The 27,674-nt window shown below is 37.9% G+C and overlaps 1 protein-coding gene across 4 annotated transcripts in view; it reads left to right on the plus strand.

The window, feature by feature from the left end:
• Positions 1 to 27,674, plus strand: part of COG5 (component of oligomeric golgi complex 5) — a 283,948-nt gene that overhangs the window by 203,149 nt on the left and 53,125 nt on the right. For all 4 annotated transcript variants that reach the window (XM_019940610.3, XM_033862890.2, XM_019940605.3 and 1 more), the window contains 3 exons: positions 3,454 to 3,658; positions 10,668 to 10,829; positions 12,810 to 12,909. In XM_019940610.3, the coding sequence (XP_019796169.1) occupies positions 3,454 to 3,658; positions 10,668 to 10,829; positions 12,810 to 12,909 (467 nt within the window). The remainder of the gene's footprint in view (positions 1 to 3,453; positions 3,659 to 10,667; positions 10,830 to 12,809; positions 12,910 to 27,674) is intronic.

The following is a 27,674-nucleotide window of genomic DNA, read 5'->3' on the forward strand; positions in this document are numbered from 1 at the left end:
CTCATGGGCCCAGCCGCTCCGCGGCATGTGGGATCTTCCCAGACCAGGGCACGAACCCGCATCCCCTGCATCGGCAGGCGGACTCTCAACCACTGCGCCACCAGGGAAGCCCTACCTTCCAGTTTTTACATTGACCAGAATTTGGTTGTCTGAAGGTTGGTGGGAGTTTTAAGGAGTGATGCCTATTCTTGGTCAGGACCCCAGTTAGTGGCTGAGAGATGAGGTATTCAGTCTTCACACAGGGAGATGCAGTGGCAGAAGCATATATACAGGCTGATATTTAGCACAGCTGCTCAAGACTAAGGCAAGAGCTGTGTGTGCTGCAACTCTGGGATTACGCAAACATCAGAGTTGAACCAGGGGGTCTGGGGGTAGTGAGGCAATTAAGTCTAGACTGTTAGAATCTGGAGAAGTGATTTAATTCCATACCTAGACCCCTCTTCATTCTTTTTTCAGTTCATTTGTTCATGCAATAATTCAGTGCCTGGCGTTACTCTAGGTAAAGGAAATACAGAGACAAGTCAAGTAATATCCCTGTTTTCATTAAACTTGCATTCTAAAGGAGGAACATGATCAACACAAACTAATAAATAATTTCTTATAGTGTTCATTGCTATGGAGAAATCATCATAAAAGAAGGTACTGGAATAAAGATGAATTTCATCTTCATGTTAGTGCTGTGTTGGAATCACTAGTTATTACTCAAAAAGAAGAGTTGCTCACACAGGGCATGCTCTGAGTAATGAATTACTAAGTAACTGGGAATTAGTAACTGTCATTTTCTATCTATAAATGATTTCTTAGATTATTAAGATGTGCAGTGTATGTTCTACATTTATCAAAAAAATAATTGATTATAATCAGGTTTATAGGTAATTGATGTGAATACTTGATAACCACTTATAGAAGAAAGTAAGGTAGAATTTAGCTTCGGGATTTACCACAATATATATTTGTAAGCTTTAAATATGTTTGACTTAAGTATCTTAGAATTGATTAGTCAGTCACATTTACTGAGACAGTATAGTCAAAGTTCAGCTCTCTGAAACCCTCAGCAGTGATTTGTTCTATACAGATAAGATTTCTGTGAAAGTGAGTATACTGTCCATTAAAAAGCAAAACTTAGTTTATCATTAAGAAATATTTATTTAATTTCTACTATTTCAGGCACTGTGTTAAGTACCAAATATGCATTGAAGAAAACAAGTATTGTCCTTGTCCTCATGGAGTTTACGGTCAAGTAGGGGAAACATACTTTAAACAAGTAAAATTAGAAATTGTGGTAAATGCAAAGAAGACAAAGAACAGAGTGTTATGAGAATATAACAAAAGGAATATGATTTAGATTAGAGGAGGTCAAGAACCGTGAAGGATCTGAGATTTTTAACCCTACTTAAAAAGGCTAGCCTGCCAAAATGTTCTGAATATTGTCAGAAGACATGAGACTCCTGGGTCAGAGCAGAACTTTATTCTCACAGCATAGCAAGCCACGTGAGTATGGGCATATTTCTATGTTGGTTCCCCATGCCTCCAGGCCTCCTGGGGAAACACAGTTTGGGCCCATGTGAATGGTACGTATGCTGTGAGTTTGTGTCACAGGTGAGAACTTTAAGCTTGGACAATCTACAGCTTTTGCCATAAGCAGTAAGCAAGCCTGCTCTTTGTGTGCAGGGCAAAGTTACCTCATGTTTCAAGGTTGCTTGCTACAAATGCAAACCTGATAAATGGCCTGGATGAAGAGCAACCAGGGCCTCGCATTGACATAACTTGCAAGAATGTGTGGGGACACTCAGGCCATGGTGAATGGCCTCTTCATCAGCAAGGAGAGATTTCACAGAAGTCCTCTCCAAGATTTTTTTTTTAAACAGCTTTACTAGAGTATAATTGGTATACAGTAAACTGAACATAAAGTGTACAGTTTGGTAAGTTTTGACATATATGCACACCCATGAAAGCATCACGACTCAAGATCAGTGAATGTATTTCTCACCTGCAAAAGTTTCCATGTACCCCTTTGTAATTCCTCTCCCCGCCATCTCCTTTCTTCTTCCTCAGGCAAATTCTGACCAGGTTTTGTCACTATCTATTGGTTTACCTTTCCTAGAGCTGTGTACAGATTGAATGATACAGCATGTATTGTGTATTCTTATTTGTCTTTCATGCAGCATGATTGTTTTTAGATTCATCCATATTGTATTATGTATTTACTTCTGGATAGTATTCCATTGTGCAGATATACTATAGTTTGTGTATGCATTCACTTGTTGATGGACATTTGGGTTGTTTCCAGTTTGGGGCTATTACAAATAAAGGTGCTTTGAATGTTCATATAGAAGTCTGTATATGGACATATACTTTTTTTTCTGTTGGATAAACATGTAGAAGAGGAATAGTTTGACCATGTGGTGGGTATATCTTTAACAGTTTAAGAAAATGCTAGGCTGTTTTGCAGAATGATAATACAATTTCTCCATTCTGCCAACAGTATACAAGAGTTTCAGTTCCTCTATCCTCACCAACATTTGATTTTTTTAAAATTTTTGCCATTCTAACAGGTATATAGTCATATCTCATTGTGATTTTCTTTCGAATTTGACTCCAAAAGCAAAGGCAACAAAAGGAAAAATAAACAAGTGGGACTATATCAAACAAAAAAGCTTCTGTACAGCAAAAGAAATCATCAACAGAATGAAAGGGCAGCCTACTGAATGGGAAAAAATATTTGCAAATCATATACCTGATTTGCAGGTATATGGGTTTATGTCTAATATATACATAGAACCCATACAACTCATAGCAAAACATCAAATTATCCCGTTAAAAAATGGGCAAAGGATCTGAGTAGACATTTTTCCAAAGACAACAGATAAATGGCTAACAGGTACGTGAAAAGATGCTCAGCATCACTAATCATCAGCAAAATGGAAATCAAAACCACAATTTCCAGGATTTTAAAAATATTTCTGTTACTGATTTCTAATCTAAAACTGTTTTGGTTTTTATACTTTGTATGACTTGGAACCTTTTAAATTTATTTAGACTGTTTCTATCAGAAATCGTTGAATTTGGTAAATGTTTCATGTGTACTTGAAAATAATGGCTACTTTGCTGTTTTGGATAAAGTATTCTATAGATGTCAATTACTGATTTTCTGTGTACTTGTTTTATCATTTACTGAGAGAAAGAAAATCTTCAACTGTAATTGTTGATTTGTCTATTTCCTTGTAGATTAAGTTTCAAAATATATGGTCCACATATCACGTGCAGTAAGTGGTCTGGGAGGAAAATTACTGTTACTGGCATTATTTTGAAAGACCTTATTAGAACACATCTTTGGTTTGTCCTATAGTATAGGCTATTTCTGGCACCATCTTCACATACAAAAGAAATTTTTATTTGCTACATTTAATTTTTTTATCATTTATCTAATCATTTTATTGTTTTGCTTGGCAGCTTCTATGTTTTTGAAACAGGCATTTGAAGGAGAATACCCTAAATTATTGCGTCTTTATAATGACTTATGGAAGCGTCTTCAACAATACAGCCAAAGTATTCAAGGAAATTTTAATTGCAGTGGAACTGTAGACCTCTATGCTGACTTACAACACATGGAAGATGATACACAAGACATATTCATACCAAAGAAGCCAGATTATGAGTATGTTTGTTTAATCAAACCTGTTTGTTGGCCTGTTAAGGATTTTGTCTTTTATTTTTATTATAAGTTAGAAAATGGGAAAACGCTAATCTTTGTGAATACTTGTAATGATTACTATCCATTTATTTACTTTAAAAGACTTCACAACACTTTTAACTGAAGAAGTCGAAATTTATCCTTAGTTGAGCAGCCTGGTTCCTGATTAAGCTTCATTTTAAAGTGTATCACCAATTAAGGTGAATAGAAGCTAAGAGATGAGCATATGTGGTCATTATCGTTTAATTGATATTATAAGATAACCTGTAATTACATCAGACAGCATCATTATTGATGGACCACTGGCATAAATGTGATATAAAAGGAAATGGTGTGTTCAGGAACTATAGCGGAAATAAATCTTACGCTGGGATAGATTCTCAATCTGGTGGGAAAAACCTAAGTACAGTCAAAATTAAACCTGAAAATCTCTTAGATTATTCATGAAGTACAGTATAGGTAGCCATATTTATAAGCCACATCAGAAAAATAATACCATCTCAATAAGCTTAAACCAGCTAGCTTTCCTCCTAAATTGAAAAAGAGTATTGTTTTCAGATTTCTCTTTGAGCACCAAATCAATTGATTGGCTTGCACACCATCTTTAAACACTAGAATCATTTATTGTGATGAGACTGACTCAAGTAACAGTAGATTCTGATCACTGACCTTGTAAGAAAAAGGTTAGGTTTATGAGTGCTATTTTAATGTTTATCTTAAAAATCTTTTATTCTGAACACTTACAGCTGAATTTTATCCACTGTAGTAAGAAGTTCTGACTGGTAAAATACAGGACATAGAAGTTTTGACTGGGAAAACAAGTGGCGTAAGGGTAGGCTGGTATGATAGAAGGAGACGCTGTTGTTCTCTTCAGTTACTCTTTGATGCTAAACATGGAGATTAGGTGAGGACTAATGGAAAGAGGGGACAAGAAGACTGAAAAGTTTTCTGTTGATCTTGAAAAATCTTGTAATGTATTAAGGTTTTTTTAAGTATACAAAATAGCATACATAGTATCATTGTATTTCTGGTTTAGTTTTATTTTTAAATTCATATGTTGGCACTGAAAAGCTCTGGAAATATACATAGCACAAGGTAATAGAGTTTTATGTCCAAGAGGTAGAGTTTTTATTCTGTATTTTCTGCTTTTACTTAAAATGAGCATATGTTACTCGTGGGGGTAGAGGAAAGGCAGTAAATGCAATGTAGAAAAAAAAATCAGAATAAAAAACACCACTGTGTTTTGGGACATCCTTTTCACCTTTTGGAGACTGACTTCAGTGAGGTGGGGAAGAAGACTTATGACCTGTATTCTTCTAAGAAACCAAAAAATAATGACGATATAATAAGGAAACAATGACAATATGATTTATATATTCTTTTGAGAAGTGAGGCAAGAAACAAACATAAATTTGACCATGGTAGCTGAGCCAAAGGAAAGTTTTTTGTTGTTGTTTTTAATGATAGAGGGAAAGCTGAGAGTTTTTATAGATAGAAGTAGCCAGTGGAGAGAGAAAGTGAAGAAAAGAGATAATGAATGGAACGAGACCTTAGAATAATCTGAATAGAATCAAGGCACAAATAACCAGGTTAACGTTTTTCATCATTGAGTATTTATGCTGAATTTTTGAAAGCTGTTCTTACTATGAAGAAAATAAAACAAGATAATGTGACAGTGTTTTATATAGGGTGGTCAGAGAAGACCTCTATGAAAAGGTAACATTTGACCCAAGATCGAGGTAATGTGAAGAAATCAACTATGGAAGATTCGGAGTAAGATTTTTGCAGGCAGAAAGAAGAGCAGATTTAGAGCCTGAGAAAATTGAGATGGGGAGGTTGAGGAATAGAAAGCTGAACACAGTGAATGAGGGAGAGTGGGGGATAAAAAATTGGGTCGGAGAGGAGGGGAAACATAAGATCATGTAGGGCTTTATTCACCATGATATGGGGTTTAGAGTTTATTCAAAACACTGGATACCTTTGCTTTTAAACAGAGGAATGAGATGAACTGATAAACATTTAAAAATTAGCATGCCGGCTTCTTTGTGGACAACTGAGGGGGAGTGTCACCACAGGGAAAGAGAAGCTGTTTTGTTTATCCAGACAAGAAATGATAATGGCTTGAAGTAGGATGAGTGGATGAGATGGTGAGAACTGGTCGAATTGATTCGAGATATAGCTTAGAGGGCAAGCCAGTAGAACTTGCTGGTAGATCACATTTGAGAGGAAAAGAAGAATCAAGGATATGTGTGGACAAGTTGGGAGAAGCCTAATGATTGGAAGACATTGTTTCATCGAGTAGTGGGTTTTTGTTTTGTTTCTTTTTTGTTTGTTTGTGGGTTTTTTTTTTTGTGTTTTGGCCATGCTACACGGCTTGTGGGATTTTAGTTCCCTGACCAGGGATCGAATCCAGGCCCTCCACGTTGAGAGCATGGAGTCCTGACCACTGTACTGCCAGGGAATTCCCCATCGAGTAGTGTTAAGGTTTTTCTTTTGAAACTGTTGAATCAAAGATGCAAATTGTTTTGTTGAAAAGGTAGTTGAATGTGAATCAGGGCTAGAAATACATATTTGAGAGTCATCACTATGCAGATCTTTAAAAATCATGGGACTGGAGGAGATTCCATAGGGAAGATATATATAAAGAGAAAAGGGAACTTTGGCCCAAAATATGCACTCCAAAATTTATAGATTGTGCAGAAGAGTGGCAGCCTGCAAGACTAAGAGGAAAAAAAATGGTGAGACAGGAGGAAAACTGAAAGTTATGTGGAACCCCAAAGAATGAGTTCATTTCAGTCAGAAGAGGAATGGTGAACTGTGTCACATGCTGTTGAAAAGCTGAAGAAGCTTAGGACTGAGAAGTGACCTCTAGATATAGCAAAATAAGGTTGTTCAAGGCCTAGGTGTGGAATGGTGGATACAAAGCATTATTAGAATTGATGAAAGACAGAATGGGAGGAGATTGACTTCTGGGATGACAGCCGTCCCCACTCCGCTGACCCACCCCACAGTGAATCTGGTGAAAACTATTAAAAACCAAACAATTTAACGTGTCTGGAAATGGTTTTAAAAGCAAACAGCAAATGAAAAATCATCGACTCAAGAAAGTCTATGAAAATTCGGTAGAAAGAATTCCATAAGAGCCTGTGATATTAGAACCAAGACTGTTGTTCCTCCCTCCCTCTTCCCAGCTCATCAAGGCATAGGCTCCACTCAGGACTGTGACAGCCAAGAACAAAGGGCTCCCTCCCCCGCCACTCCTAACTGGAGGGCTTTCTTCCTAAGAAGAGCAGAACCGCAGCATTTCTCATCCTGCCCTCAGCTGCCAGTTAGCTGAAGTGAAGCCTCAGACAGATGAGATCAATAGGTGGGTGCTTCCTTATTGTGCACAACACCCATCTGTTATGTATATGTTATCACAATAAAAACAAAGCATATTAAGCAAATTAAAAAAAATTTTTTAAATGTGTTCACACACAAATGTGTAATGAATGTTTATAGCAGCATTCATAATCACCAAAAGATAGAAGCACCCAAAATGTCCATCAGCAGACAGATGGGTAACCACATGTGATATATCCACACATGAATGAAGGAATGAAGAACTGACACATGTTACAACATGACTGAACCTTGAAAAAATTATGCTAAGTGAAAAAAGCCAGATATAAAGCCCATATGCTGTATGATCCTATTCCTATGAAAGTTAAGAATAGGGAAATCTATAGAGATATAAAGCATATTAGTGGTTGCTTAGGGCTGGGGATGGGGTGAGTGGGGGGGGGTAAAAGATTAAAGCTAAAGGCTATGAGGTTTCTTTTGAAGGTGATAAAAATGTTCTGGGATTGAGCATGGTGATGGTTGCACATCACCATGAATATACTGAATATATATTGAATATACTGAAAGCCATTGAATTATACACTTTAAATGGTTGAATTGAATGTAAATTAAATCTTGATAAAGAAGTTTAGAAAAAGAGAGAACGGGAAAGAAGGAGGTAGGTAATTCTTCTGAGAGGGTTTGATATGAACAAAGGAATAAAGCTACTTTTTCTTTGGGATAAAAGGAAAATCGCTGAGGGTAGGTGAAGTTACAAAGGAAAAAATAAGCTAGTAAGATCATTGCCACTGGTTTTGGTCTTAGTGTAAAGTTGAGGCAGATGGTCAGCTGTGGAGAGTGAAGGGCTGCAGAAGTAGAATTTTAATACCTGGAGCTTCAGGTCTCTTGAAATTAAGAGGTTTGCATAAACATTTAATAGAAACAGTTTACTTTTTCTCTGCAATACGTGGAACGCTTAGCGGCAGATACAGAGACCATCTAACTGAGATTTTCTTCGTAAGAGCTTTGAAAGGAAGGTAAATTAGAAAAATCAAGATGCTAATGAGAGCACCTTGAAACGGTGGAGGATGAGCGTAGGGTTCCGTAGCGCTGATCACTGTAAGGTCAAAGAGCAAGTTCTTTTGAGTAAAATCTAGCACTTTTATTGATATACAAAGCCCAGCATGATTTGTTCCGTCTGTTTTCTCTTAGACCTCATCTTGTACTGTTCTCCTGTCACTTAAGTGCTCTGCTTCTCTAACTTTTTGTCAAACGCAGCCAGGTCTAAGTCTCTTCTCAGGGCCTTTGCGCTTGTTCTCTTCCTATAGAAAGCACCTACCCTGGAAATCTATATAACTTGCTCCCTCTTTTCCCTCACATCATCTCAGGAAGCTTTCCCTTGCCTCACCCTATGTAAAATTGGATTAAAAACAAAAACGGTCTCTGGCTTCCTTACTTCCTTTTTCTCTTAGAATTTTTTACTCTCCATTGTATTCCGTAGTTAACTCATTTAAAAATTTTATTTCTTTTTTTGTGTGTTTCTCAGAAGTCTTTTTTTTTTTTATTAGTTTTTATTGCAGTAGAGTTGATTTACAATATTGTGTTCTCAGAAGTCTCTTTAAGGGGACAGGGAGTTTTTTTTAACTGACTTCATTGCTACATTTCCCGCATCTAGGAAGTACCTGGCAAATTGTAGACATTTAAGAGAATTAGTAGGCGGGAAGGAGATGGCGGCAAGTGGGGGCATGGAAAGTTGTCTTCGAGCTTGGAGACGTCACAGGTAGAGCAGTTCAAAACAATGACTCAAACATGGAAGCTCCATAGTAAAGCTAAAATGAAAGTAGACTTCTAGTACAGGACAGGTTTTAGAAAAGTTGTTTGTTTTGACATTGTAATCACCAAGGATCCTTCTCCCCGCCACCCCCCCCACCCCCCCCCCACCCCCCCCCGCCCAGATTCTTCAGGTTTTCCAAAACTAACAGGGTGGAGTAAGGTAGGGAGCAGGGGAGGCAGGCAGCCACTGGAGCAGGGCTGAGGGAGGCTGTGCTCTGCCCCCACCTGCGGCTGGCCCCCTGCCGGGTCATCCTTCTGCTCGTCCTCCATCTCTGTGTCAGCAGGCTGCTCTCCTGCAACGACCACAGCCTTGGTCTTGCTCTCCTCTTCAGCCAGCCTCTCAAACATGTTGGCATAGAGCTGCTTCTCCCGTGCGAGCTGCTTGAGGAGTGGCTGCTGGCAGATAGCCAGCTGGGCCTTGGCAGCTTTGGTGTTGGAGTAGAGCTGCAGGACCTTTTGGAAGGATCCTTGGAGAAGAAGAATGTTAGTACTTATAATTTAGTGCTGAAATTTCTGCAGAAGAGAGAAGAGGCTTCTTAAGGTCAGTAAATGACCAGAGCAAAAATAGGGAGGACATTTAAATAGCTGGCGTGGACTTCAGTAGAGGATTGCCTCAGACACATTTAGACACTAGTTCTTCCCTGTTCCCATTGTGGTCTTTCTCTCATCATCTGTTATGGAAGTTATTATAGTTCACACTTTACCTGCACATTTCTTCACTGGACTGTAAAGCAAATTTCATCTCTATCCTCCCAGCACTCAGTGAGGGCTGGCACATAGTATTCTCAGGAACTATGTGTTGAGTGAAATACTTATTGAATGAGAAAGTGTTAAGATAAGTATGGAATTGTGATGTAGGAGCCAAGAGTGTTCTGACCTCTAGGTCTTGTCAGTTGACCAGCAAAGGTGGAAAAGGAGAGAGCCAAGTTTCCTATACCTGAAGGAGTAGGTCAGATGTTTTCAAAATGAACATTTAGGATTAAGGGGGATTTGTTTTTGTTTGTTTGTTTAAGATAATGGAAAGGCCAGTAGAAGGATCATAAACAGGGGTGATGTGAGAAGATACAGAGTTAATTATATGGTTATAGGTATTTGATAGTAATTGTCAGAGGTAAAATACAAGATCCAATAGTTGGACAAGTAAATGAAAATCAACAGAAATAACTGAAGACATAGGAGGACTGAGGAGGAAAGAAGTGTTTAGTAGGCTAAATTTTAGTTTGTGAAGAATGTTGTAAAACAAATTAACTTAGAACTACAATTAGGAGTATTTGGGTGATTGTGGGACTTGCACAAGCACTTTTTATTTTGTCCTCATTCTTGTTAGTATCAGTTTTGGCATCAGAAGGCTGATAAAAACCTGCACCTGTATACTTCCCTCTTAGGCACTGAGCTTATGAGAGGGCAGCTGTTGTGTGTGAAAAGGGTTGAGCTTGTGGGAGCAGGTCTCTGCAGACTTGCCTCTCTTGTATGCTCTATAGAAACATGCTAAGTGAAGGCATGGCCCCATTAGAATTAATAAGATTTTACAGTGTTACTCCTTTAGTTTTAAGCGACAAACTTACTACAGTAGGTACTGGTGCATATTATATAACATTTATGCCCAGGAATTATGTATAAATTAAAATGTTTAGTTCTTAATAAGCATTTGATTATGTAAATATATTTATACATTTTTAAACAAAATTTTTTCTTTTCTTCATATAGAGTTACATTTTATATAGGAGATATGTTTTTAAGAAAGGCATTTACAACCTGATACACTAGCACTTAGTTTTGTATAATTTAAGTTCATTTTTAATAAACTTTGTTCCCACAGTCCCGGAAAGGCTTTGAAAGACTCACTACAACCCTATGAGGCTGCTTATCTATCAAAATCCTTATCTCGACTCTTTGATCCGATCAACTTGGTTTTTCCCCCTGGTGGTCGTAATCCTCCTTCTGCCGATGAACTTGAAGGTATCATTAAAACTATAGCAAGGTATGTATTTTCATGTAGCGGCATGCCGCAAAATGCCTGCCACATTTGTTAGTGATGTATAATGGCAGTACATCTTTAATTTATCTCAAATCATTCAAAGAATTAGTCTGGAAATTAAACCAAGAGTTTTGCATTGAGTGAGTGCACATGTAGTAAGTATCAATACTTGAGATTCCAATTAATAAAACCATTTAAATACAGTCTAAAAATAGTCAATTATCATTATTCTGTATCTTGTCAAGGATACAAAGTAAAACAACCTAATTCTTTATGCCATAGTAAATTTCTGATATTACGTAGGAAAGTTAATATTAAAAAATTTTACAAATTGAGAAGCTAAAGCATGGAGATCAGCTTTTTTTTATCTTAAATCCAGAAAGTACTTCATGGCGTACAAGGATTATAATCCTGATTAGTCTACTTGTGTTTGCTATTTTAAGCTTTCTAAGTGAATGTGACAGCTTTTAAAACTCTCAAAAGGGAAGATATCCTAGCAGAGGATATGGTTGTGCAACCTGAATGGTTGCGGACAATGTATTATACTGTTGCTTTTAGACATTTTACGGACCCCCCAGGTTAATCTGCAGTTGAGACTGTCTCAGTTCCTGTCATAATAACAAGTTGTCGTAACAGTAGGTCTATACATTTATTTATAGGTGAACATTTTGAGGAGTAAAATTAGTAGTTAGGCAATATAGAACCAAGGTATAAAAGTCTAGATTCTTTTAGATTACAAATTTGAAGATGGTGATTCTGAGGCATGTGAGAGTACAACTAAAAAGCCACAGGTATAATATGCATATCTATCTAAATACAGCATTGAAATTGCCCAGCATCTTGATCCTAAATCTTTCCACAGTTATCTTGACTTTCCAAAGTCCTGACTGAAGACGTTTATACCCTAATGTCTCCGTTATTTGTTTCATACGGTAGTGACAAAACTGGTCATGGATTGAACTTGATCTCTTTACCTGTTTATGGACATGTTACCTGTTTATGGACTGCACCCATTCCCCGGTGCAGTTTGACAATGCTGTGATCAATTGTAAGGTGGGACTTGAAGAAGCATACTTATGCCATTGTTTAATAGAATGTGAAAGTGAACTTTAATAAAATTATGTCTCACTGGTATACGAAAGGGCATTTTTGTCACACATAGTAAGCACTAATGTTGTTTTAAAGTCCTTCACTTTCTTCATAAAGGCAACCTGGTAAGTGCCAAGATTTATTCTGCTACTTGAGAGACAATAATTACTTTTCTTGCTTTTCTACTTGTATATGCATTTTCATGCAATTTTTAACTCTTAATTAAAAATTAACTTTAAAAAAGTTAACTTTCCATGGTCTTTGTAAATACTTTTTTTTGCAATTACCTCAAATGTCCCAATTAATCCAATGTTAAATTGAAAATAAGCATGACAGAGAAATACTTTAAGAATCCAAATTTTTAAAATATCAAGTTAAATCCTTGTTATGCTTTTGATATATTTAAAAAGCTATTTTATCAAAATAGCATGAATTGGCATAATTTCTACAGAAACTGAGTATCTTTATGTATCGTGTAATTTATATTTTTAGCCTTTGTCCTTCCAAGGTTACTATTTCCATTCAAGCGCTGTCATTTCCTTGCAGATGTCTGTGACATGCAGTGTCTCTAATTGCACTTATCAGTATTAACAAGAGTGCTACTTGAAAAATCTGCACACAATTTATTCTCTTAATCACAGCCTGAACTCACACATGACATGCATTTATTAATGAGAAACTGGTCATTAACCAGACAGTCTTAGAGCACTTTTTCCTAATGCTGAATTTAGGAGGGAAAATGAAACAGTGCAATCCATCAGTTCTTGGAGGCAACCAGTAAAATCTATAAAAAAAAATCACCACATTGTTTATTGGGATTAGGTTTATATGTTGCTCTTTACTTTGTTGATGAACTGTGTTGCTAATAATTAAAGTCTGTTTTTGTTTCTCCAGTGAACTAAATGTAGCTGCTGTTGATGCAGACCTCACATTAGCTGTGTCAAAAAACGTGGCAAAGACCATCAAGTTGTATGGTGTAAAATCAGAGCAGCTGGTAAGTGATAGTCCCTTCTGTAAACTTTAATGATTTTGTTTAAAATTACTAATTATACAGTACTTGACTAACTATAAATATTGAATTGACTGAATATTAATTTACTGGAAAATTTTATAGTGAATTTTTGAAACTTTCTTATGAATTTAAACCAGAAAAAAATGTTACCTCTTAAAAATTGGCCCTCCTACCATTGCTACACTTAAAAAATGCAGGCAGGTTTTATAAGACTTTTAAAAAAATGCATGTGCCACTTTATGGGCTAAATTATATATATTTTTAAGTGTAATTATTTCAGATTGATCAAATTTCCTGTCATGAGACCCCTCACCGCAGATATCATTCATGTGCTGTTACTTAGTGTGAAATTGACTTGAACCATTAGAAAATGATTGGAGGAAGTGCAGTGCTTAAAACTGTAAAAGAAAGATGTTGATTTACTTTCTAAAGGTTCGAGCCCTAGACTGGAAGTTTAGCTCCAAAATTACTCTTTTTGAAACAGCTGTTTGCATATATTTAAAATAATAGCTGCATGCCTGAATCATAATTTTAATTCTCTACATTAATGTTTTAAAGTTAAGCATACATATTTAACTAGTAGATATGTATGCTAACTGAAATCCAAGGAGTAGGGCTTTAGTACATCTTTAACTGTCATTGATGGACTAATTTTAGAGAATGTGCCAAAATGTGGTATCTCTACTGTCATTATACGGATAGCTAACCATGTTTTTTTGTTGTTGTTGTTTGGCTTCCCTGACTGCTCCAATTGAAACATTGTAAAATGAAGTACAGTTGACTCTTGAACAACTTGGGGGTTGGGGTACCTACCCTCCCTGCAGTCAGAAATCCATGTGTAATTGATAGTCAGCTCTCGGTATTCGTAGTTTCTCCTTGTCATCCCTTCCGTGTCGGTGGATTCAACCAACTGCGGATCATGTAGTACTGTATTATTTACTACTGAAAAAAATCTGCAGGTAAGTGGACCCTCCCAGTTCAAACCCATGTGTTCAAGGGTCAGTTGTAATCTGGCTTTACCTATATCCTAGTAGTTCTAGTTGGTTCTGGAATAATTTTTAGAGTAGGTTGGTAACAAATTGAACTTAAGGAATTTGCATAAAATAATCCTTGGTGCTAACAATCATTTCATGAGACTTCCTGCTTTCACTTCCAATGGATGGCTCCATTGTGTTTGCATATTAATATGGTGCTATTTTCTACTCAATTATTCTTGCAGTCTTGACAAATAATTTAGAAGCATCTTTTTTTTTTAACTTTGTTTATTGAAAACTGGCCCTACAGAGACCATGGAAGCTCTTTGTAGATAATTAGATGACTAATTTTTCTCTCAAACTTTTTTTTATAGAAGCTTTATTATGATACTTATTACTTTGAAAAACATGGTTTATTGCTATAAATGAAATTCGGTATTATATCCAGTAGAGTTAGTTCAGTGTAATTACTGGAAGTGTCAGGAAAAAAATATCCTTATGAGATGGTCCCACCTGAAAACAACATTATAAAGAAGAGCCAGCATATGTATGGAAAATATATCACTCTTCTGTGTCAGGCAGGGGCAGTGGTAAATGTAACATGTGACTTCAGTTAAGGCAGTGGTGGCAAAAGGCTTTAACAAAATTAAAATATATCAAAAACATTGGATTGAATTGATGCTGTTGGTCAAATAGTCTGTGACCCTAAATTACTCAGGCCTACCATCCTACAATGCTAAAGGGTAACAGAAAGTTCCGGACTTAAAATTTTGTTTTTTAGACAGTAAACATGGTCTACGTTTGATTCATTCCAATAAAAAACATTTGATCACATTTTTTTTTTTTACACAGCAGGTTCTTATTAGTCATCCATTTTATACACATCACTGTATACGTGTCAATTCCAGTTGCCCAATTCATCACACCACCACCACCACCCCTCAGCCACATTCCCCCTTTGGTGTCCATACATTTGTTCTCTACAACTGTGTCTCAATTTCTGCCCTGCAAACCGGTTCATCTGTACCATTTTTCTAGGTTCCACGTATATGCGTTAATATACAATATTTGTTTTTCTCTTTCTGACTTATTTCACTCTGTATGACAGTCCCTAGATCCATTCACGTCTCAACAAAGACCCAATTTCGTTCCTTTTTATGGCTGGGTAATATTCCATTGTATATATGTACCACATCTTCTTTATCCATTCTTCTGTCGATTGGCATTTAGTTTACTTCCATGACCTGGCTGTTGTAAATACTGCTGCAATGAACATTGGGGTGCATGAGTCTTTTTTTTTTTCTTTTTTTCGATATGCAGGCCTCTCACTGTTGTGGCCTCTCCTGTTGCGGAGCACAGGCTCTGGACATGCAGGCTCAGCGGCCATGACTCACAGGCCTAGCCGCTCCACGGCATGTGGGAACTTCCTGGACCGGGGCACGAACCCATGTCCCCTACATCGGCAGGCGGACTCTCAACCACTGCATCACCAGGGAAGCCCGCATGAGTCTTTTTGAATTGTTGTTTTCGCTGGGTATATGCCTAGTAGTGGGATTGCTGGATCATATGGTAATTCTATTTTCAGTTTTTTAAGGAACCTCCATACTGTTCTCCATAGTGGCTGTATCAGTTCACATTCCCACCAACAGTGCAAGAGGGTTCCCTTTTCTCCACACCCTCTCCAGTATTTGTTGTTTGTAGATTTTCTGATGATGCCCATTCTAACTGGTGTGAGGTGATACCTCTTTGTAGTTTTGATTTGCATTTCTCTAATAATTAGTGATGTTGAGCATCTTTTCATGTGCTTCTTGGCCATCTGTACGTCTTCTTTGGAGAAAGGTCTGTTTAGGTCTTCTGCCCATTTTTGGATTGGGTTGTTTGTTTTTTTAATATTGAGCTGCATGAGATATTTATATATTTTGGAGATAAATCATTTGTCCGTTGATTCGTTTGCAAATATTTTCACCCATTCTGAGGGTTGTCTTTTCGTCTTGTTTATGGTTTCCTTTGCTGCACAAAAGCTTTTAAGTTTCATTAGGTCCCATTTGTTTATTTTTGTTTTTATTTCCATTACTCTAGGAGGTGGATCAAAAAAGATCTTGCTGTGCTTTATGTCAAAGAGTGTTCTTCCTATGTTTTCCTCTAAGAGTTTTATAGTGTCCGGTCGTACATTTAGGTCTCTAATTCATTTTGAGTTTATTTTTGTGTATGGTGTTAGGGAGTGTTCTAATTTCATTCTTTTACATGTAGCTGTCCAGTTTTCCCAGCACCACTTATTGAAGAGACTGTCTTTTCTCCATTGTATATCCTTGCCTCCTTTGTCATAAATTAGTTGTCCATAGGTGCATGGGTTTATTACCTCTGGGCTTTCTATCTTGTTCCATTGATCTGTGTTTCTGTTTTTGTGCCAGTACCATATTGTCTTGATTACTGTAGCTTTGTAGTGTAGTCTGAAGTCAGGAAGTCTGATTCCTCCAGCTCTGTTCTTTTCCCTCAAGACTAATTTGGCTATTCGGGGTCTTTGTGTCTCCATACAAATTTTAAGATTTTTTGTTCTACTTCCATAAAAAAAATGCCATTGGTAATTTGATAGGGATTGCATTGAATCTGTAGATTGCGTTGGGTAGTATAGTCATTTTCACAATATTGATTCTTCCAATCCAAGAACATGGTATATCTCTCCATCTGTTGGTATCATCTTTGATTTCTTTCATCAGTGTCTTACAGTTTTCTGCATACAGGTCTTTTGTCTCCCTAGGTAGGTTTATTCCTAGGTATTTTATTCTTCTTGTTGCAGTGGTAAATGGGAGTGTTTCCTAAATTTCTCTTTCAGATTTTTCATCATTAGTGTATAGGAATGCAAGGGATTTCTGTGCATTAATTTTGTATTCTGCAACTTTACCAAATTCACTGATTAGCTCTAGTAGTTTTCGGGTGGCATCTTTAGGATTCTCTATGTATAGTATCATGTCATCTGCAAACAGTGACAGTTTTACTTCTTCTTTTCCAATTTGTATTCCTTTTATTTCTTTTTCTTCTCTGATTGCTGAGGCTAGGACTTCCAAAACTGTATTGAATAATAGTTGTGAGAGTGGACATCCTTGTCTTGTTCCTGATCTTAGCGGAAATGCTTTCAAGTTTTTCACCATTGAGAATGATGTTTGCTGTGGGTTTGTCGTATATGGCCTTTATTATGTTGAGGTAGGTTCCCTCTTTGCCCACTTTCTGGAGAGTTTTTAATCATAAGTGGGTGTTGAATTTTGTCTAAAGCTTTTCTGCATCTATTGAGATGATCATATGGTTTTTCTTCTTCAGTTTGTTAATATGGTGTATCACATTGATTGATTTGCATGTATTGAAGAATCCTTGCATCCCTGGGATAAATCCACTTGATCATGGTGTATGATCCTTTTAATGTGTTGTTGGATTCTGTTTGCTAGTATTTTGTTGAGGATTTTTGCATCTATATTCATCAGTGATATTGGTCTGTAATTTTCTTTTTTTGCAGTATCTTTGTCTGGTTTTGGTATCAGGGTGGTGGTGGCCTCATAGAATGAGTTTGGGAATGTTCCTTCCTCTGCAGTTTTTTGGAAGAGTTTGAGAAAGACGGGTGTTAGCTCTTCCCTAAATGTTTGATAGAATTCACCTGTGAAGCCATCTGGTCCTGGACTTTTGTTTGTTGGAAGATTTTTAATCACAGTTGCAACTTCACTACTTGAGATTGGTCTGTTCATATTTTCTATTTCTTCCTGGTTCAGTCTTAGAAGGTTATACCTTTCTAAGAATTTTTCCATTTCTTCCCGGTTGTCCATTTTATTGGCATAGAGTTGCCTGTAGTAGTCTCTTAGGATGCTTTGTATTTCTGTGGTGTCTGTTGTAACCTCTCCTTTTTCATTTCCAATTTTATTGATTGGAGTCCTCTCCCTCTTTTTCGTGATGAGCCTGGCTAACGGTTTATCAATTTTGTTTATCTTCTCAAAGAACCAGCTTTTAGTTTTATTTATCTTTGCTATTGTTTTCTTTGTTTCTATTTCATTTATTTCTGCTCTGATCTTTATGATTTCTTTCCTTCTTCTAACTTTGGGTTTTGTTTGTTCTTCTTTCTCTAGTTCCTTTAGGTGTAAGATTAGATTATTTATTTGAGATTGTTCTTGTTTTTTGAGGTAGGCCTGTATAGCTATAAACTTCCCTCTTAGAACTGCTTTTGCTGTATCCCGTAGGTTTTAGATTGTCACGTTTTCATTGTCATTTGTCTTTAGGTATTTCTTGATTTCCTCTTTGATTTCTTCAGTGATCTCTTGGTTATTTAGTAACGTAGTGTTTAGCCTCCATGTGTTTGTGTTTTTTATGTTTTTTCCCCTGTAATTCATTTCTAATCTCATAGCGTTGTGGTCAGAAAAGATGCTTCATATGATTTCAGTTTTCTTAAATTTACTGAGACTTGATTTGTGACCCAAGATGTGGTCTATCCTGGAGAATGTTCCGTGCACACTTGAGAAGAAAGTGTATTCTGTTGTTTTTGGATGGAATGTCCTATAAATATCAATTAAATCTACCTGGTCTGTTGTGTCATTTAAAGCTTCTGTTTCCTTATTTATTTTCATTTTGATTGATCTGTCCATTGGTGTAAGTGAGGTGTTAAAGTCCCCCACGATTATTGTGTTACTGTTGATTTCCTGTTTTACAGCTGTTAGCAGTTACCTTATGTATTGAGGTGCTCCTGTGGTGGGTGCGTACATATTTATAATTGTTATATCTTCTTCTTGCATTGATCCGTTGATCATTATGTAGTGTCCTTCCTTGTCTCTTGTAACATTCTTTATTTTAAAGTCTATTTTATCTGATACGAGTATTGCTCCTCCAGCTTTCTTCTGATTTCCATTTGCATGGGATATGTTTTTCCATCCCCGCACTTTCAGTCTGTATGTGTCCCTAGGTCTGAAGTGGGTCTCTTGTAGACAGCATATATATGGGTCTTGTTTTTGAATCCATTCAGCAAGCCTGTGTCTTTTGGTTGGAGCATTTAATCCATTCACATTTAAGGTAATTATTGATATATATGTTCCTATTACCGTTTTCTTAATTGTTTGGGGTTTGTTTTTGTAGGTTCTTCTCTTGTGTTCCCACTTAGAGAAGTTCCTTTAGCATTTGTTGTAGAGCTGGTTTGGTGGTGCTGAATTCTCTTAGCTTTTGCTTTTCTGTAAAGCTTTTGATTTCTCCATTGAATCTGAATGAGATCCTTGCTGAGTAGAGTAATCTTGGCTGTAGGTTCTTGCCTTTCATCACTTTAAGTATATCATGCCACTCCCTTCTGGCTTGTAGAGTTTCTGCTGAGAAATCAGCTGTTAATCTTATGGGAGTTCCCTTGTATGTTATTTGTCATTTTTCCCTTGCTGCTTTCAATAATTTTTCTTTGTCTTTAATTTTTGCCAGTTTGATTACTATGTGTCTTGGTTTGTTTCTCTTTGGGTTTATCCTGTATGGGACTCTCTGTGCTTCCTGGACTTGGGTGGCTATTTCCTTTCCCATGTTAGGGAAGTTTTCAACTATAATCTCTTCAAATATTTTCTCGGGTCCTTTCTCTCTCTCTTCTACTTCTGGGACCCCTATAATGTGAATGTTGTTGCCTTTAATGTTGTCCCAGAGGTCTCTTAGGCTGTCTTCATTTCTTTTCATTTTTTTTTCTTTATTCTGTTCCACAGCAGTGAATTCCACCATTCAGTCTTTCAGGTCACTTCTCTGTTCTTCTGCCTCAGTTATTCTGCTATTGATTCCTTCTAGTGTAGTTTTCATTTCAGTTATTGTATTGTTCATCTCTGTTTGTTTGCTCTTTAATTCTTCTAGGTCTTTGTTAAACATTTCTTGCATCTTCTCGATCTTTGCCTCCTTTGTATTTCTGAGGTCCTGGATCATCTTCACTATCATTATTCTGAATTCTTTTTCTGGAATGTTGCCTATCTCCACTTCATTTAGTTGTTTTTCTGTGGTTTTATCTTGTTCCTTCATCTGGTACATAGCCCTCTGCCTTTTCATCTTGTCTGTCGTTCTGTGAATGTGGTTATTGTTCCACAGGCTGCAGGACTGTAGTTCTTGCTTCTGCTGTCTGCCCTCTGGTGGGTGAGGCTGTCTAAGAGGCTTGTGCAGGTTTCCTGATGCGAGAGACTGGTGGTGGGTGGACAGAGCTCAGTAAAACTTTAATCCACTTGACTGCTGATGGGTGGGGCTGAGTTCCCTCCCTCTTGGTTGTTTGGCCTGAGGCAACCCAACAGTGGAGCTTACCTGGGCTCTTTGGTGGGGCTAATGGCAGACTCTGGGAGAGCTCACGCCAAGGAGTACTTCCCAGAACTTCTGCTGCCAGTGTCCTTGTCCCCACAGTGAGCCACAGCCACCCCCTGCCTCTTCAGGAGACCCTCCAACACTAGCAGGTAGGTCTGGTTCAGTCTCCCCTGGGGTCATTGCTCCTTCCCCTGGGTCCCAATGCGCACACTACTTTGTGTGTGCTCTCCTAGAGTCTCTGTTTCCTCCAGTCCTGTCGAAGTCCTGCAGTCAAATCCCACTAGGCTTCTGTAAGGTCGGATCTTAACAAACGGCATCACGAAACAGGGGAAGGCTTCAAGTGAGCTTCCCGGGCGAGGTTCACTGGTCCGAGAGAAAGGGGGCCAGAGAAGTCGCGCCGGAGCGAGGGTTGGGCAAGATTTTATAGGGGAAGAAGGGAAAGGGGTGTGGTGAATCTGGGAGGGCGCAGGGTATTCCTTATTTGGTGGTCTTTTCGGGTATCCTGGGGGACCGTTAGTCCCGCCCCTTGAAAGGCGGGAAGGCTGGGCTGGTTTCAAAGTCCCCAGGTTAGTTTCTGGAACTGGGTGATCCGGAATGTCTCCAGGGCAGTTTCTGGAACTGGGTGGTCTGGAGAATTTCGTTCTGATGCAACCCGTGAATCTGATTGTGTTCCCCTGCCTCGGGCCAGTTGGCCTTACAGCTTCAAACTCTGATTCTCTACAAATTCCTCTTCCCATTGCCAGACCCCCAGGTTGGGAAGCCTGACGTGGGGCTCAGAACCTTCACTCCAGTGGGTGGACTTCTGTGGTATAAGTGTTCTCCAGTCTGTGAGTCACCCACCCAGCAGTTATGGGATTTGATTTTGCTGTGATTGTGCCCCTCCTACCGTCTCATTGTGGCTTCTCCTTTGTCTTTGGATGTGAGGGTATCTTTTTTGATGAGTTCCAGTGTCTTCCTGTTGATGATTGTCCAGCAGCTAGTTATGATTCTGGTGTTCTCACAAGAGGGAGTGAGAGCATGTCCTTCTACTCCGCCATCTTGGTTCACAGTTTCTTAAAATTTTTTTTTTTAAGTGAATTTTTTTAAGGTCGTTTTACTTTTCTGCTTTCATTTTAGTGTTTAAAGAAAGCCTAAGCATTAAATAACAGTTCAAACAGCATCATATGTTTATTATTTTAAATATTATTGAGTAATGACAAGTAACTTCTAATGTTCATCTCTTGTGTTTTGGCTATTAATAACACTTTCTGCCCTTCCTCTATGTTTTTAAATTTGACACGTTTTGTTCTTTGATCTTACCATATTCCTCTTCCTTTATAATTATTTCACTGAAAACATTTAGAAGAAAATAGCCAAGTGTTAAATCTTTAGTGAGAGAAGGATTGAAAGATGTTTTTCTTTTTTTTCTTTTTTTTTTTTTTTGCCGTACGCGGGCCTCTCACTGCTGTGGCCTCTCCCGCTGCGGAGCACAGGCTCCAGACGCGCTGGCCCAGCGGCCATGGCTCACGGGCCCTGCCGCTCCACGGCACGTGGGATCCTCCCGGACTGGGGCACGAACCCATGTCCCCTGCATCGGCAGGTGGACCCCCAACCACTGCGCCACCAGGGAAGCCCTGAAACATGTTTTAAAGTAGAATATCTACTCTATCTGTAAGTGGAAATGTTTAGTTGAAATTTGGTATAAGTCTATAAAGGGACAGTTCTTTCTGTAGGTGAGATATTTTTTTTTTTTTTTTTTTTTTTTTGCGGTACGCGGGCCTCTCACTGTTGTGGCCTCTCCCGTTGCGGAGCACAGGCTCCGGACGCGCAGGCTCAGCGGCCATGGCTCACGGGCCCAGCCGCTCCGCGGCATGTGGGATCCTCCCGGACCGGGGAACGAACCCGTGTCCCCTGCATCGGCAGGCGGACTCTCAACCACTGCGCCACCAGGAAAGCCCTGTAGGTGAGATATTTAAGTCTCAAGTCCACAAGGTTGAAAAGTAACAGAAATCATATCATTAATGAATGTTTAAGCTGTGAAATAAAGGAAAGCTAGAATTTTAACAACAGTGTGTTTTTTAAAAGGGCAACTTGAAAATACAAAACTTGAAATGTAGAATGAGCAGCTTTCCAGAATCCTAAATTTATTTTCCTAAAGGTTAGTTGTGGAAGTTTCTTGGCTATCGGAACATTTAACATGCTTAACTATAGCTTTAGTTCACATCAGGAGAAAGGATGGTAAAAGGATTTCTCAAGTTGATCCTTTGTGTAGACCATCTTTATGACCATCTAAACTCACTATGTGTTTTTGGATATATTCTTTCATATGCCTAAAAAAGCTGTATGTTTTTCTTTTCAACCTTATTATTTGAATGTCTTAGGATATAGTAGAATAAAACATATATGAGTTATATACATAGTACATATATTTGCTTATAATAATCTGAAATTATTTTATCATTACACATGTATTTGTTTTTCTAAGTCTTCTTTGTTATTAATCACCAGAGTTATGTCATAAAAACCTAAAGCTCTATAGGGACAAATCCTTACATCCTTCTTTCTGACTCTTAAATGGTACCAGAGAATTCTTTTTTTTTTTTTTTTTTTTTTTAATGGTATGCGGCCCTCTCACTGCCACGGCCTCTCCCGTTGCGGAGCACAGAGTCCGGACACGCCGGCCCAGTGGCCGTGGCTCACGGGCCCAGCCGCTCCGCGGCATATGGGATCTTCCCAGACCAGGGCACGAACCCACATCCCCTGCATCGGCAGGCGGACTCCCAACCACTGTGCCACCAGGGAAGCCCGAGAATTCATTTTTTAAGGTTAGGATAGGGTCGTAAAAATAACTACCATTATTAAACATCTATAGTTGCTTGGATTGTGCCAAGGCATTAAAATGTATTATCTCATTTATCTCACAACAACCCTTGAAATGGAAGTATCAATATCCGCCACTACAAAGTGGGAATTCAGGCTGAGAAAGCTTAGTAGCCTGGCCGATATAGACTCCTAAAAGTGCAATGCCGGCAGGCAAGTCTTGAAACTAGCATTCAGACTCCGATTTGAGTCTAGACCAAGCTTTAAAACTCTCTTGTTGGGCTTCCCTGGTGGCGCAGTGGTTGAGAGTCCGCCTGCCGATGCAGGGGACACGGGTTCATGCCCCGGTCCTGGAAGATCCCACATGCCGCGGAGTGGCTGGGCCCGTGAGCCATGGCCCCTGGGCCTGCGTCCGGAGCCTGTGCTCTGCAACGGGAGAGGCCAGAACAGTGAGAGGCCTGCGTACAAAAACAAACAAAAAAACTCTCTTGTACCACAACACAAATACATCTTTCTTTCTTTACTTAAGTAGTATTGTTTTGTGATTTACTTACCCACTTTACAATATAACATAGAGATCTATATTTGCTATTTTAATACATGCATAGTATACTTACGTATCATAGTTTACTTCTCTATTCTTAATGGATAGTGTCTTAGTCCATTCGGGCTACTGTAACAAAATGCCCTAAACTGGGTGACTTATAAACAACAGCAATTTATTTCTCACAGTTCTGGAGGCTGGCAAGTCCAAGATCAAGGCGTCAGCAGATTAGGTATTTGGTGAGAGCCCCTTTCTTGGTTCATAGATGGCTGTCTTTATTCTGTGAGCTCACAGTGTAGAAGGGGCAAGGGGGCCTTCTCAAGCATCTCTTATAAGGGCACAAATCCCATTCATGAGTGCTCTGCCCTCATAACCTAATCAGCTGCCAAAGACTCCGGCCACCTGGGGCATTAGGTTTCAACGTATGAATTGGTGGGCGGAGGGTACGAACATTCAGATGGTAGCAGATGTTTAGATGGTTTAGTGATTTAATTTAGAAATAACAGGGATTTAGCCTTGAATTCGCACATGTGAGTTATAAGTCTTAGGGTTTACTTCCTTAACATGTATTTAATTTAGTATGTTTCCAAGGTGCTCTTTCGTGAAAATGAGATCAGTGTTTTTTTAGACTGTCTTCATTTAAGAATTCTTACTTGTTTGTCTTGACAGCAGCTGTGAAGTTATAATTAATTTACTAAGTAGAATTTTATATTCCAAATGCACACACACACACACCTATAGATGTATATATCATAATATTTTATGATTGAACAAATTGATTATATAATGGTGATATATTGGTAATTTGTATAGTTCTGAAATGTGAACTTTAGTAGAACATGTCACTAGACCTTGCAACCACAAGTTTGAATCAGTGTTTTCCTTGTTCTCTATATGTTAAAAGAAAATTAAAGTATTATATAAGGGAATTATTGCGATACCTTGGTAATATATAGGCTTACAAACTACTGTGATAACAAAATTATAGGCAAACAATACTAGTAAGTATTCCTTTTAAAAGGTACATTGTTAGGGCATTTTCTAATAATAACTATTATCTGATGGTTTCTGGGCATGACATATAGAATCCCAATATAAATGTCAAATGTTATAAATTGTGAAAAAGTGGATTGGCATTTAATTAGATTGCAGACCATTTGAAACAATAATAAGGATGACATTTAAGGGGAGGTTTCAGCTTCTGAGCAGATCAGTAGCTGTGTATGATGAGGTCAGTAGCTCTAGACGACAGTAGGGTTTTTTAAAAGCTTTGTAAATATACACTTTATTCTTTGTATAATTAACAAGTAGTTTAGAGACTTGACATTCTTATAATGGAAGAAAACCTGCATGTGTGATATTTAAATGATGATATAGAAACATAGGAGTTTAACTTTTTTAGTTTTAAAAGGATTGTTTAATGCAGGTTTAAATGTCGTCTACTTGGATACTGCTCCATATAATATCATATGGTAATAGCCTGTGTTATTAACATTCAAGTAGAAGATTTTTAAAAAAATATGAAATCACTTGGAAGAGTTTTTATGTTAGGCGCAAGCAGAGGAAACGTATCGGTAGATTCTCTTGAACCAAACGCACTTTAGCTGTAATACAAATACACTGATCCTTTGGGTTACCTACCCTCTTGATTCTTCAGACAGCTTTCCACTCTTTGTTACCTCTCTTCTTATGTTGGTGTATTTTAGGATCACTCCTTCTTTTCATTAAGACAGCTCTCTGACTTGCTTCCCAGACTCATAAGAGCTTGATTTTCTGGGGGCTGTGTCAGGTCAGTAGTAAGTAGTCATGCTGTCTAAGATTCAGTAGGCCATAGTGAAGACAGAGAGAAATGTCAAATAATGGTGTTGTAATTAGCAAATATTTTCAGCAGAAATTTAAAAATGCAGTCGTCAGTTAAAGTCTGCTCAAAAGTCTGTTTAACTGTTGCCACAAAATTGTTGTATAATAGCTACAAAATCTGAGTTGCATGCAATAAGCATTTATTGCTTATACGTCTTGGGGCCTGTGAGGGGCAGCTAGGTGACTTTGCTGACTTTGGCTGGGTTTACTCCACACTAGGCTAGCTGCTGATCTAGGCTGGCTTTAACCATAGTTAATACTCTGTTCTTCATGTCTCTAATCCTGCAGCAGGCTATTCTGAGCTTGGTTTCACAGTGAAGGCAGAGGCACAAGAGAGAAAATAGCCCCGTAAGTGTGGCTCACCAAAGCAACCCAGCCACAGTGCGATACTAAATAGCAAAAGATATGGCTGCAGAAAGAGATGAAGGATTGGGGCCGATTATGCCATCTATCACAAAGCCAAGTTGGGAACTTGACAACAGAAAAAAAGAGTTAATGAGCTTTTGTTTTTAATTCCCAATGGCCTAATCTCCCTTCTTGAATCCTAATAGTGTGTATTAAATTTTTAAAATATTTGTTTGTATTGGGATATAATTGACACATAACATTATATTAGTTTCAGGTGCACAGCCTAACTTTTTTTTTTCTTGTGATGAGAACTTTTAAGATTTTCTCTTTTAGCAACTTTCAGTATACGGTATTGTTAGCTGTAGTCCTCCTGCTGTACATTACATCCCTGGACTTACTGTCTTATAACTGGAAGTTTGTACCTTTTCACCATCTTCACCCATTTCTCCCACCCCTTACCCCTCACCTCTAGCAGCCACCAATCTGTTCTCTTGTATCTATGAGTTTGTTTTGTTTTGTTTTTTAGATTCTACATATAAGTGAAATCAAAGGCTTTTGTTTTCCTCTATCTGACTTATTTTACTTAGTATAATGCCCTCAAGGTCCATCCATGTTGTCACAAATGGCAGGATTTCTTTCTTTTTTTGTAGCTGAATAATATTCCATTATACATATACACCACATTTTCTTTATCCATTCATTTGCCATGGACCCTTAGGTTGTTTCCACATCTTGGCTAGTGTAAATAATGCTTCAGTGAACATAGGGGTGCATATATCTTTTCCAGATAGTGATTGCATTTTCTTCAGATTGCTGAATCATACGGTAGTTCTGTTTTTAATTTCTTGAGGAACCTCCATACTGTTTTCCACAGTGGCTGTAGCAGTTTACATTCTCACCATCAGTGCACAGGGTTCCCTTTTCTCCACATCCTCTCCAGTACTTGTTATTTCTTATCTTTTTCTTACCAGCCATTTTAACAGGTGTGAAGTGATGCCTCTTTATGGTTTTGATTTGCATTTCTCTGATGATTAGTGATGTTGAGCACTTTTTTATGTACCTGTTTGCCATCTGGGTATCTTCTTTGAAAAATGTCTTTTCAGATCCTCTGCCCATCTTTCAGTCAGACTGGTTTTTGGCTGTTGAGTTGTATGGATACATGATTTGCAAATATTTACTCCTAAGTGTGTATGAAATTTTTATGGCATATGATTATCAGCTTCATAGCCCAAAGAAGATAGAAATTCATTACTATGATAATTTACTTAATGATTTTAATTAATGTTAATTTACTTTTAAAAATTATGAGCCTTTTTCTGTATGGCCTTATTTGATGACATATATTTATTCCCTTATCATATATTGTATTCTCGAATCTTTGTTGTCCTAAACTTGTTTACGTTACCACAAGCATATAATATTAATTTTTCCCCTCTCCTATTTTTCCTTATGTCTTTCATTACAAAATATACTTTCATTTATGTCTTCCTTTATTTCAGAATGTGAACAAATAAAACAAATAGAATTTTCCATGTCAACTCCAGAAAGTACAAGAAGTAATAAGAGACTTGAAAAGAAACTGGGCATTTGGATCAGGCCCCCATGAGTTTTCACTGCCATGTTAGCACTTTGATACCATGAGGGTTTTTTAAATATATAATTCAGCTTTTCTAGGTGTTGCCATTGACAGGATTAATCTGAATTACCTGGTCCATTTTTACCGGAATTGGAAGTGATCTTAAAACTATAGAGCTTTTATATCTTTTCAAGCATCTTAGTGATCAAGAAGGTATAATCTTATCCCTGTTTCAAGGTATAGGAATATAATTTAATTCTCTAATGTATACTTCAAATTATACTATTTTAAAGTATGTTTCTGGGAGAGAAAGTTGTCAGCATTTAGTCAGGGTTAGGCTGTGATTCACTCAGAGTACCCTATTCCCTAG

This window comes from Tursiops truncatus, chromosome 9 (assembly GCF_011762595.2).
Source record: "Tursiops truncatus isolate mTurTru1 chromosome 9, mTurTru1.mat.Y, whole genome shotgun sequence".
Lineage (NCBI taxonomy): Eukaryota > Metazoa > Chordata > Mammalia > Artiodactyla > Delphinidae > Tursiops > Tursiops truncatus.